The sequence below is a fragment of the Bos javanicus genome, chromosome 8, assembly GCF_032452875.1.
Source record: "Bos javanicus breed banteng chromosome 8, ARS-OSU_banteng_1.0, whole genome shotgun sequence".
NCBI classification, from domain to species: domain Eukaryota; kingdom Metazoa; phylum Chordata; class Mammalia; order Artiodactyla; family Bovidae; genus Bos; species Bos javanicus.
In genome coordinates, this window is record NC_083875.1 from 90,747,132 (window position 1) to 90,759,588 (window position 12,457).

Genomic DNA, 12,457 nt, shown 5'->3' on the forward strand with positions numbered 1-12,457 from the left:
CAGTTAGTGATTATTCTAATCTTTAGATCAGAGCATCTTCTCCATGGTAGTTTATCAAAGGGGTGGTGAGGGACGGGCTCCTCTGCTGGTTTCCCTGGTAACTGACAAGCCAACCTGATGTCAGTTACCTCTGTAATTGGTCTCCCTCCTATACATGGACGTCACCAGATGGTCAATACCGAAATCAGATTTATTATATTCTTTGCAGCCAAAGATGGAGAAGCTCTATATAGTCAGCAAAAACAAGACCAGGAGCTGACTGTGGCTCAGATTATGAACTCCTAATTGCAAAATTTAGACTTAAATTGAAGAAAGGAGGGAAAACCACTAGGCCATAAGGGTATGATCTAAATCAATTCCATAATTCTGACCATAAACTGGACTACAGATAGGAGGAGTTACAGGAGTATCAAGGGACAGAAGCAGGCTTGAATGAAGCATGAGCCTCCTGAGCAGAGAGCACACAGGCTGATAATAAAGCCCTTCCTGGGAAAGCACAGTCTGCAGTCTGGAGGAAAAAAAGAAGGGGGAAGGAAAGAGCAAGAAGTGGGATGCAAGAGGCCTGGAAAGCAGGGAAATGAGTAAACTGTATTATTTAGTCTGAATAAAGACAATCCTGGGCTTCCCCGGTGGCTCAGACAGTAAAGAATCTGCCTTCAATGTGGGAGATGCGAGTTCGATCCCTGGGTCAGGAAGATCCCCTGGAGTAGGAAGTAACAATTCACTCCAGTATTCTTGCCTGGAGAACCCCATGGAGAGAGGAGTCCGGCAGGCTACAGTCCATGAGGTTGCAAAGAGTCTGACATGACTGAGAGACTAACACTTACACTTTAAATCAAATCCCTTACAATTATACAGTGGGAAGTGACAAATAGATTCAAGGGATTAGAGCTGATAGAGTGCCTGAAGAACTATGGACAGAGGTTTGTAACATTGTACAGGAAGCAGCAATCAACACCATCTCCAAGAAATGAAATGCAAAAAGGCACAATGGTTGTCTGAGGAGGTCTTACAAATAGCTGAGAAAAGAACAAAAGCAAAAGGCAAAGGAGAAAAGGGAAGACATATCCTTCTGAATGCAGAGTTTCAAACAATAGCAAGGAGAGATAAGAAAGCCTTCCTCTGTGAACACTGCAAAGAAATAGAGGAAAACAATAGAACGGAAAAGACTAGAGATCTCTTCAAGAAAATTAGAGATACCAAGGGAACATTTCATGCAAAGATGGGCATAATAAAGGACAGAAATGGTATGAACTTAACAGAAGCTGAAGATATTAAGAAGAGGTGGCAAGAATACACAGAAGAATTATATTAAAAAGATCCTAATGACCCAGATAACCATGATGGTCTGGTCACTCTAGATCTAGGCATCCTGGAGTGTGAAGTGGGCCTTAGGAAGCATTACTATGAACAAAGCTAGTGGATGTGATGGAATTCCAGCTGAGCTATTTAAAATCCTGAAAGATGATACTGTTAAAGAACTGCATTCAGTACGCCAGCAAATATGGAAAATTCAGCAGTGGCCACAGGACTGGAAAAGATCAGTTTTCATTCCAATCCCAAAGAAGGGCAATGTCAAAGAATGTTCAAACTACCCCACAATTGCACTCATCTCACATGCTAGCAAAGTAATGCTCAAAATTCTCCAACCTAGGTTTCAGCGGTATGTGAACCGAGAACTTCCAGATGTTCAAGCTGGATTTAGAAAAGGCAAAGGAACCAGAGATCAAATTGCCAACATATGCTGGATCATAGAAAAAGAGAATTCCAGAAAAACATACTTCTGCTTCATTGACTATGCTAAAGCCTTTGACTGTGTGGATCACAACAAACTGTGGAAAATTCTTCAAGAGATGGGAATACCAAACCACCTGACCTGCCTCCTGAGAAATCCGGATGCAAGTCAAGAAGCAACAGTTAGAACTGGACATGGCACAACAGACTGGTTCAAAATGGGAAAAGGAGTACTTCAAGGCTGTATGTTGTCACCCTGCTTATTTAACTTATATGCAGAGTACATCATGTGAAATGCCGAGCTAGACGAAGCAAAAGCTGGAATCAAGATTGCTGGGAAAAATATCAGTAACCTCAGATTTGCAGATGACACCACTGTTATGGCAGAAAGCAAAGAGGAACTAAAGAGCTTCTTGATGAAAGTGAAAGAAGAGAGTGAAAAAGCTGGCTTAAAATTCAACATTCAAAAAACTAAGATCATGGCATCCAGTCCCATCACTTCATGGCAAATAGATGGGGAAACAATGAGAGACTAGTTTCTTGGGCTCCAAAATCACTGCAGATGGTGACTGTAGCCATGAAATTAAGAGACACTTGCTCCTTGGAAGAAAAGCTGTGACCAACCTAGACAGCGTATTAAAAAGCAGAGACATTACTTTGCCAGCAGTGGTCTGTGTAGTCAAAGGTATGGTTTTTTCCAGTATTCATGCTATGTGAGAGTTGGACCATAAAGGCTGAACTGCAGAGATTAATGCTTTTGAACTGTGGTGTTGGAGAAGACTCTTGAGAGTCCCTTGGACTGCAAGGGGATCAAACCAGTCAGTCATAAAGGACATTAATCTTGAATACTCATTAGAAGGATTGATGCTAAAGCTGAAGCTCCAATACTTTGGCCACCTGATGAGAAGAACCAACTCATTAGAAAAGACCCTGATGCTGGGAAAGATTGAAGGCAGGAGGAAAAGGGAATGACAGAGGATGAGATCGTTGGATTGCATCACTGATTCAATGGATGTGAGTTTGAGCAAACTCCAGGAGATGGTGAAGGACAGGGAAGCCTGGCATACTGCAGTCCATGGGGTCGCAAAAAGTTGGACACAACTGAGCCACTGAACAACACCAACTGCCCCCTCAACAGTGAAGACTGCTGCTATGTCCTGCCTGCTCCCTGCTGCATATGGTAGAATGTCACTTAAGGGCCTTGCTTCAGACATAAGGTCCCCCATCCATTAAACTGTTGTTGACTCCACACTCTTCTGTCTTGAGGCTACGTGAGTGGGTAGGGTGCAGACCAAGAGTAATAGGAGAATGTATGGTTTTGTATTTATAAAGAAATTGCCATGCATGCACTATGTAGCATACATAGAAATAATTTCTGTATAAATATACAGAGACTTGCGTTTGACTTTTGTATAGTTACCTGTATCCAACAGCCTTGCTAAATTTACCTATTAATTCTTTGGTAAAAAAGAAAATTTTTTTTATTATTTTTTGCCCACACTGTGCGACTTGCGGGACCTTCCCCACCCAGGGATTAAACCTGTGCCCCTTGTACTAGCAGTTCAGAGTCTTAACCACTGGCTCACCAGGGAAGTTTAACCTATTAATTCTAACTGTTTTGCAGGGGAGTAGATTACTAGAAACTTTTCAAAGGTAACAATTTCTTAGGACTCACAAAGGACTAGCTGTGTAATAAAAAATAAACAAATTCGATTTCATCAAGTTCAGAACTTTTTAGAAGACATTAAAGAAAATAAAAGGCAAGCTTCAAACTGGAATAATGTATTTCCCATATATAAACATGACATAGGACTGCGTCGAGAATATATAAAGAACTGGTACCACTCAGGAAAAAGGACACAATGCAGCTTTTAAATTATGCAAATGATTTGAACACTCCTTAGTTCAGTTCAGTTGCTCAGTCGTGTCCAGCTCTTTGAGACCCCATGGACTGCAGCACGCCAGGCTCCCCTGTCCATCACCAACTCCTGGAGCTTATTCAAACTCATGTCCATCAAGTCAGTGATGCCATCCAACCATCTCATCCTCTGTCGTCCCCTTCTCCTGCCTTCAATCTTTTCCAGCATCAGGGTCTTTTTCATTGAGTCAGTTCTTCACATCATGTGGCCATAGAATTGGAGTTTCAGCTTCAGCATCAGTCCTTCCAGTGAATAGTCAGGACTGATTTCCTTTAAGATGGACTGGTTGGATCTCCTTACTGTCCAAGGGACTCTCAAGAGTCTTAACCAACGCCAGAGTTGTTTTTTTTTAAGCAGGGCATTATATGCTTCTCATATATGACAACCTGCTTAAAAACTCGTGACGGTGGGTACTGTCCTTCCCCCTTTTGTTGGAGGCTCAGCCAGGAGTCCACAGGCTGCAACTCTGAAGTGCCTCAACTCAGACTTGGTGCAGCCAAGTAAGGACTTCCCAGGTGGCGCAGCGGTAAAGAATCCATTTGCCAATGCAGGAGACACGAGAGACTTGGGTTTGATCCCTGGGTTGGGAAGATCCCCTGGAATAGGATCTGAACAGGGATCAAAGCCAGGCCCTCTGCATTGGGAATGGGGATTCTTAGCCACTGGACCACCAAGGAAGCCCCGGTCTTCTTTACCTTAACACTTTCTTTCTCCTTTTTCCTTATTTGGGCCTGTCACCTGTTTTATTTGTTGTCTTTACTCTTTACTCCCATAGCAGTCAGTGAGTTATTCTATTTTGATCCTCCTCACTTTTTAAAGATATATTATTTCCAGCTTTTTGAGACCATAAAATATTTACACCCTGTTCTTCTCTTGTGTCTACCTTTTTTTTTAATTAGCTCTTTGATTTACGGTTTAATGTATTTCATAACAACACTAGTTCTTTTGGTGACATATTCGTTGTATCTTGTGATTTGATGAAGCCCATCGCCTGGTCAGGTCCCGAGGAAGGACCCATGAATGCAATTCTTGCATTAGCATTGTGGTTCTGTAGTCTGGGGGTTGAAGAGTGACCTGGCTGGCCACTGCATCCCTGGCTCATGCTTTCCTTAAATTTTGTGAAAATATTATGCCACAGTGTTTCTGTTGGAAATGTCTACTGCCACCCTTATTTCTCTTGTTAAATACTGGAGTTTTAAAAAATCAAAGGCCTAAAGGATTTTTTGAAAGATTTAAAGCCTAGTAGTTAGTTTTATTGTGATGTGTCTGTGGTGACCATCCCAGCTCAACTTCCCCAGGATTTATCGCTGGAAAGTTTTTACATGAATTTTGTTTGTTTGTTTTGACTGCACCACGTGTTTGTTGCAGCACGTGGACTCAGTAGTTTCGGCGCTCAGGCGTAGTTGCTTAGTGGCGTGTGGGATCATAGTTCCCCGGTCAGGGTTCAAACCCACGTCCCCTGCGGATTGGAAGGCAGATTTTTTACCACTGGACCACCAGGGAAGTCCTTGAACATGGATTTTCAGTGTTAGTCTGTTAATTAGTTGACTTTTCTTCTGTAGGAACTTCATTTCTGTGTTTCTTAGACCTTTGCTTATCTCCTTGGACACTTTCTGATTCTTTTTGGCTCTTGATCCCATTTTTGATCCGTTGCTTGCAGGCCGCCTGTGCTGAAGGGGCACTCTACACACTTACGGTGCCCTGGCTGCAGCTGCTCTCCAGAGTCAACGTGTTTCCCGGCAACCCCACCAGTCTCCTCTGCTCACCTGACCGGCAGTGGGTGTTCGCGTCAACCCAGAACTCAGACCTGAGCCCGGAGGTCAGTGGTGGGCTGTGTCCCTTGCCTCAGGTGGCTGGCTTTGTGCACAAGGGTGGTGGATCCTATGCCCTAGGCTTTTGGGGTGCATCTGTGGGGGCAGCTTCTCATGTAGGACCAAACCTGCATGTATGGGTGATGATGAGTCATCTGTGACCTTTCACAGTAGGGACTGCCTTCTCAGGGCCACCAGCTGAGCTGATGGCCATGGCAGCCTCACCCAGGAGTCTCTGTTCTTTCCAGGCTCCCGTGTTGCCCACAGGCTGGAGGGGGTCAGCTACCTGACTGGAGATGACAGAATTCAGTTTTGAAAAGGTTTGGGACTTCCTGGTGGAAATGCTCATGAGGTATTAGTGGCCTGAGAACAGGCTTCAACAAGATTAAGGAAGACAGTGTCTGGGCCAGCATGGAGGAGATGCTGACAGCATAGGGACTGTATCCATTACTTGGAGGCCCATACACAGCTTGCCTGTGAGAATGGCTGCCTCTGCCAGTGAGGGCTCAGAGATGCTCAGGCTGAGTGCCAGGGTGTGAACTGGAAAAGTGTGTGTGTGGGTGTGCACGCGCAGGTGCACCCATGAGCTCTGTCATTCAGTCGTGTCCAACTCTTTGTGACACCATGGATTGTAGTCTGCCAGGCGCCTCTGTTCATGGGATTTCCCAGGCAAGACTACTGGAGTGGGTTGTCATTTCGTACTCCAGAGGATTTACCCAACCCAGGGATCAAACCTGCATCTTCTGTGTCTCCTGCATTGGCAGGTGGATTCTTTACCACTGAGCCACCAGGAAAGCCTGAATTGGAAAATTAGACTGGAGTAAAAAGCAGGCAGCTGGAGCGGGTCTTGAGACATACTGGGGTTGGTGAGCAAGGAAGGACAGAAAAAGAGAATCAGTGGCCTAGCTGGATGGAAGTGGAAGTGCCGAGACCTGGGAGTCAGGGGAGGCCAGGGGTCAGGGAGGGCAGCCAAAGGAGAGAGGCCATAGGATCGGTGGGCAGCCTCAAATCAGTTCCAGGGACCAAGAAGGGGTTTGGAGCCAGACTGCAAGAAGACAGGAAAGGAATATGGAGGAAGACATTGGAGGCAAAAGCAAGATGGTGATAGGCGCTCAGGAAAAGAAAATCCATTTATTTGATTCACCCATTATGCTGACCTCACTGGGACTGGTGTGCCAAGATCTTTCCAGCAGGGCCAGACATGGTGTGGGGTTAACCTCTTTTCCTTGGTAAGGGCGTTTGAGAAAGGCGGGTCCACATGAGGCACCCTGTGAGACCCAGTACAGTCACCGTGGATGTGGTCTTTCGGAGGGCTCCTGGTTGGAGAAGTCTCCTCCCTCACCAGCGATGAGACGTGTGGTGCTGTTCCCCAGGTGTTCTACACTCAGTCCTTGCTCTGCCGGTCAGAAGATGAGACTCCTGCCTCCACCACTCTCCCCATCTGGCTGACGTCCAGAGCCTGCTGGACCCCCGACGAGGCAGCCAGGCTGATGGTGATGCACAGAAATGACAATGGCATGCAGTTGGTCATCACCACCTATGAGCTAGGGAGCAGGAAGTCCAGGGATAGAGTGGAGGTTCTCGGTAAGGATCCCCGTGTCACCACCACTACCTTACAGTGCTTCTTCATGTTTCCTTTGGGGCACTTTTTCTTTCCTCTCAGTGAATCATAGTGACCCCACAGATGTCTTCTAGTTGTGCTTTTGTGTGCTGGTGGAGTAGTTGAACATTTGCTGTGTGTTGGGGCCCTCTGCATGGCCGTGGGATTCAGAGGTTAACTGCTGTCCACTCTTCTCCCTTCTCTGCGTCCATTCATCCCCACCTCTCCTTTTACAACTGTGTCAGAGTCACCACTCTCAGCACTGAGTGCCCACAGAGATGAATAAGGAGCTCTTCCCTAAGGAGCTCCTAGTCCAGTAGGAAAATAAGACCCACATTTTTGTCTTTTCCTGTCTCCTCTGTTTTCCAAACCCCACACCACCCTGATAGGCCTTTTCTTTGTTCCTTAGCGTTTTTTCCTTTGTATTATATTCATTTGTTTTCCTATCATCATTTGACCATAAATTTTACTCTGAGCTTCCTGGCAGCCGAGGAAAAAAAGGGAAACAGGATGTGTAATATAATCCCTTGTCTGATACGAGAAAACGCATGAACTCTTCAAAAGAGGTAATTTTGTTTTCCTGGTGCTAACTAAATTCCATAAGGAAATGATCGAATTAATTTTTTTTTTTAACAAGGAATGCTGTACAGTATAAAAGAATCTTCAACAGTAGTTTTCAGCAGATGTCATAAATGTCATAGTTCTCTTGTGGTCATGTCTTACATCCCCCTGTCTTAGATGGGGAAGGGTAGAAAGCAGGGTGGAGGCCGCACCCCTGGATAGTACCATGGGCCAGATACTGTCACTGCCATGTGCATATCGCCTTGAACCTCACAGTCTCCCTATAAAGCAGCATGATCAGCGTTCGACAGCTGATGACCAGTAGACTAGGGGAGTAAATGCATGGGTCAGGATTGATTGCAGATGCAGCACAAAGCTGTTGCTCTTTTCATTATTCCACATCCTTGTAGGTGAGGCATGTCTATTCCAGACCCCCAGCTGCTACTAAGACATGACAATCTGTGTGCCTTTATTTCAAAAAGTACGACAGATTGCGAGCTTCCTGCTGCCAGACACCATGATGCCTCCTCACCTCATGAAGGGCCACGGCTCCCAGGTGATCCTGCTGGTGTCCGGCTCAGAGCTGGTGCTCTTCACCATTCACGGCCTGCAGCTGGTGGCCTTTCAGGACCACCAGAGGCCCATCACGTCCATGTGGGTGGTGAGTGTGGCCCCTTGCCCGCCTGCTGCCAGCCTCATGGCTCCGTGCCTTGGAGCCCACATTCCTGCCTCACTTGGTTTTTCATTTCAAGGACCAGACTCGAGTCATCACCTCTTCCTTTGACCTCTCCCTGAGAGTCTACATGTGGAACAAGGAAAATAAATTTCCCGTCCTCAAGAGCTGCTATCATTTGCTTGGTGGGTCCCACAGATGGGCCAGGTAATTGCTTCTGACTTTTTAAATGTTAGCTACACAATGGCCTCTCATGGCCTCCCAGCAAGAGGATACCATTGGCAAGAATGTGAATAGGACTTGGGGTCTTAGCCCAGCCTGCCCCTCCCTATATGGGGACCTGAGGCAAGTCACTGTTCATATTTATCCTCTGGTTTTAAAAAAAATGCTACACTGTGCATCATTTGCATTATCTCCTTTAATATACAAAGCCACCACCTGCAGTTAGCATCACCCACGTTTCCCAGATGAAATCAGCGATGTGGGTTTTGCCCAAAGGCCCACAGGGATGCACAGTGAAGCTGGGGTCAGCCTGGATGCAGCCCTTACCCCACCTCTGTAACCTGCACAATGCCAGCTCCATTTACCAAACCTAGGTGGCCATAGGGGCAAGACTGTAAAAGTTGAAGAGAATATGATTTTTGTGCTCTGATTTACAATTAGAATTGGGGATGCTATGCTTAGTCATTCAGTCGTGTCTGACTGTTTGCAACCCCACGGACTGTAGCCCACCAGGCTCCTCTGTCCCTGGTGATTGTCCAGGCAAGAATACTGGAGTGGGTTGCCATGCCCTCCTCCAGGGGATCTTTCAACCCAGGGATCAAACCCAGGTCTCCCGCATTGCAGGTGAATTCTTCACTGCCTGAGCCACCAGGGAAGCTCAAGAATACTGGAGTGGGTAGCCTATCCCTTCCCCAGGGGATCTTCCAGACCCAGGAATGGAACTGGGGTCTCCTGCATTGCAGGTGGATTCTTCACCAGCTGACCTACCAGGGCAGCCCAGAATTGGGGGATGACATGTTTTTTCTTATCAGAGTAAGTCCTGCAAAGTAAGGACAGGGCTTCCAGATTGTCTGTTTCACTGGGTTACTTATGGTAATACCTCCTGCTTCATAATCATCAGTTACTTGTCATGAGTTATGGGATTAATTCAGCCTCCTGTGGCAAACATCTTCCAGTGTTAATTTAAAAAAATGCAATGCCCCAAACTAAATATTTTTACAATTAAATATTTCTATTAACAAACCTGCTTCCCTAGCAGCTCAGATGGTAAAGCTTCTGCCTGCAATGCAGGAGACCCAGGTTTGATCCCTGGGTCAGGAAGATCCCCTGGAGAAGGAAATGGCAACCCACTCCAGTATAACAAACCTACCTAGTTGCTGAGTTTAAGAGCCATAACATTCCATCTCCACACTGCAGGCCATGAGGGGCTGTATATTTCCTACTGAAGACCCTAATATGTTGTTATCTACCCTCCCCTGTGCTCGGGAGAGGTGGCCTTGCTCTGTTCTGTCTGTACCTGGGCCGCAGGCCAGCCATTGTGAAGCAAGCCCCTCAGGCCGATGGAGGCCCTGATTACACACCCCACATCCACTCATGACTCCTCAGTAATGATTTTTTCCCTCCAGTGGCAGGAGATGTATGTGCGAACAAACACTTGTTGCCACTGGAAGGAGGCCACTGAAGAGCTTGCCAGCGATGTTGGTCTCCCAAGATGTGCTTTTTTTTCCTTTCCGTTTTTATATGTGCCTTTAAAGAATTCCCTGTATCATTACTGAATGGTTAGAACATCTTTTCACTGAAAAAACACTGTTGTCAACTTAGTAAGCAAGTAGCACTTCTAGAAACTTCTTTTTTACACATTTTTAAACACTGCTCTACATGCATCACACAAAGCAGAACACATTCATTCACTGAAATATTCATTGTGCACTATTAGAAACTTATTTTTTAAATTACACTTTATTTACTTACCTCTGTGCTAGGTCTTCATTGTTGCATGCAGGCTTTTTCCAGTTGCGGTGGCTTCTCGTTGCAGAGCTCAGGCTCTAGAGTATGGGCTTAGTAATTGTGGCACATGGGCTTTGTTGCCCTGTGGCATGTTGGATCTTCCTGGACCAAGAATCAAACATGTGTCCCCTACATTGTTGGCAGGCATATTCTGAACCACTGAGCCACCAGGGAAGTTCCAGAAACTTCTGTTTTTTATGTGTTTTTAAACTGTGCTATTCTGAGGCTTCCCTGGTGGCTCAGATGGTAAAGAATTCACCTGCAGTACAGGAGACCCAGATTTGATCCTTGGATCAGGAAGATTTCCTGGAGAAGGGAATGGCTATTCTTGCCTGGAGGATTCTATGGATAGAGGACCCTGGGGGGCTACAGTCCATGAGGTCACAAGAGTCAGACATGGCTGAGTGACTAACACACCCATTTTATAGGATGGTAAACCTTTTCACTGAAATGACATTTTCTCAATGAGCATAGCACACTTAGTAACATAAATGTGCTTTAATCAGAACCCTGGAATGTATTACAACCTTGAATTCTGCTCTTTCCTAATTCATAACAGATTCCTCAGAAATCCTTATTTGATGCAAGTGGTAATTTTTCTCTTTGAGGGCTTCATTGGCAATCATAAACCCAGCAACCTTGCTCCATGCTGATCCCCACAGGATGGGCAGCTGTGGACTGCATTTGATCTATCTTTTCATTACTTTTTAGGAGCTTTTCAGTTTCCTAAAATGTTATAATCTGTGAACACATACTCTGATTCTCCAAAGAAAACGGGTGTGGTAAATAAAAATGTAATAGCAAACGTAGCAGCATACCCCTAGGAGAAATAAAACATGTCTACAGAGACTTGTACTTGAATGTTCTTAGCAGATTTATTCAGAAAACCCTAAAGGTGCAAACAGTGCATATGCCCATCAGCTGGTAAATGGATAAATCCACTGTGGTGCGTCCATACAGGGGAATGTTATTCAGCCGTAAAGAGGAATGGCATATGACATACACGTGGGTGAACTGCCAACATGTTGTGCTGGTGAAAGAAGCCAAATGTGTAAGGTCACATATTGAATGATTCCTTTAATATGGTACATATAGAAAAGGCAAGTGTAGGAACAGAAGGTTAATTACTGCTGCCCAGGGTTGGGGGTAGGATGGGATTTACTGCAGATGGCTACAACAGATCGTTTGGGGCCAATGGAAATGTTCTTAAAACTGGGTTTTAGTGATAGTTACAGAGTTCTGCAAATTTACTAAAGATGAGTTGAGGGCGTGGGGGAAGATGAAGAGGAAGTCTATAAAGAGAAAAAGAAAGAAGATAGGTGCTAGTTCAACCTTATTTGCTAACAAACCAAGGAGACTGCTGGCTGACTGCTTGTATCAGGGAGCAGTTGTTGCCCTGCTCACCCCACGCAGACCAGCCAGTCCTGCAATTTTCCAACCCAATCTCGCAGTTTTCTGACACAGTCTGCAAACTGCCACATTCCACTCTTGTTATTAATCTCTGTTGTTGTTGTTTGCACAAGATGCGTTTTTTAAAATTAATTTATTTTCATTGGAGGCTAATTACTTTGCAGTACTGTGCTGCTGCTGCTGCTAAGTCACTTCAGTCGTGTCCGACTCTGTGCGACCCCATAGACGGCAGCCCACCAGGCTCCCCCGTCCCTGGGATTCTCCAGGCAAGAACACTGGAGTGGGTTGCCATTTCCTTCTCCAATGCATGAAAGTGAAAAGTGAAAGTGAAGTCGCTCGTACTGTAGTGGTTTATTAATCTCTTAAGTTGAGTAAGTCAGCATGGCATTTACTCTAAGCTGAAAGTAGTTCATGAAAGCCAAAGCTCGTTTCAGAAGCAATCTATAGACAAAAACTGGGCTTCTTTGGGAAACTCAGCAAGTTCCTTCTGTTTTTGTTTGTTGGTTAGTTCTTTTTTTTGTTTGTTGGTCTGGACTTGCTCAATTTTTCTATAATGCAACAGAGCAGCATTGTGTTTTTGTGGAAACCGAAGTCCCCATTGGTTCCTGTGGTTACATCTCCTTCACTAAGACTGGTTAGGAATTGATAGTAATTCTAAATTCTGGAGAAATGACTCTGACTTGCCCAGATTGGATGAGGTATCCCCCACTCCTGTATCAGAAGTTTCTAGAGTAGCTGG

General features: G+C 45.3%; 1 protein-coding gene and 1 long non-coding RNA gene across 5 annotated transcripts in view; one reads left to right on the forward strand and one right to left on the reverse strand.

Annotated features, from left to right (window-relative positions):
- Positions 1–12,457, forward strand: part of FBXW12 (F-box and WD repeat domain containing 12) — a 34,374-nt gene that overhangs the window by 21,086 nt on the left and 831 nt on the right. For 2 of the 4 annotated variants that reach the window (XM_061426333.1, XM_061426334.1), the window contains exons 6-9: positions 5,314–5,472; positions 6,838–7,048; positions 8,108–8,286; positions 8,378–8,505. In XM_061426333.1, the coding sequence (XP_061282317.1) occupies positions 5,314–5,472; positions 6,838–7,048; positions 8,108–8,286; positions 8,378–8,505 (677 nt within the window). Of the gene's footprint in view, positions 1–5,313; positions 5,473–6,837; positions 7,049–8,107; positions 8,287–8,377; positions 8,506–9,144; positions 9,334–11,882; positions 12,353–12,457 lie in introns of all 4 variants that reach the window. The other 2 variants (XR_009738174.1, XR_009738173.1) reach the window with 2 other exon arrangements.
- LOC133253085 (uncharacterized) overlaps positions 11,165–12,457 on the reverse strand; it is a 48,879-nt gene continuing 47,586 nt past the window's right edge. Inside the window, exon 4 of the long non-coding RNA XR_009738175.1 lies at positions 11,165–11,338. This is a non-coding gene — a long non-coding RNA (uncharacterized LOC133253085). The remainder of the gene's footprint in view (positions 11,339–12,457) is intronic.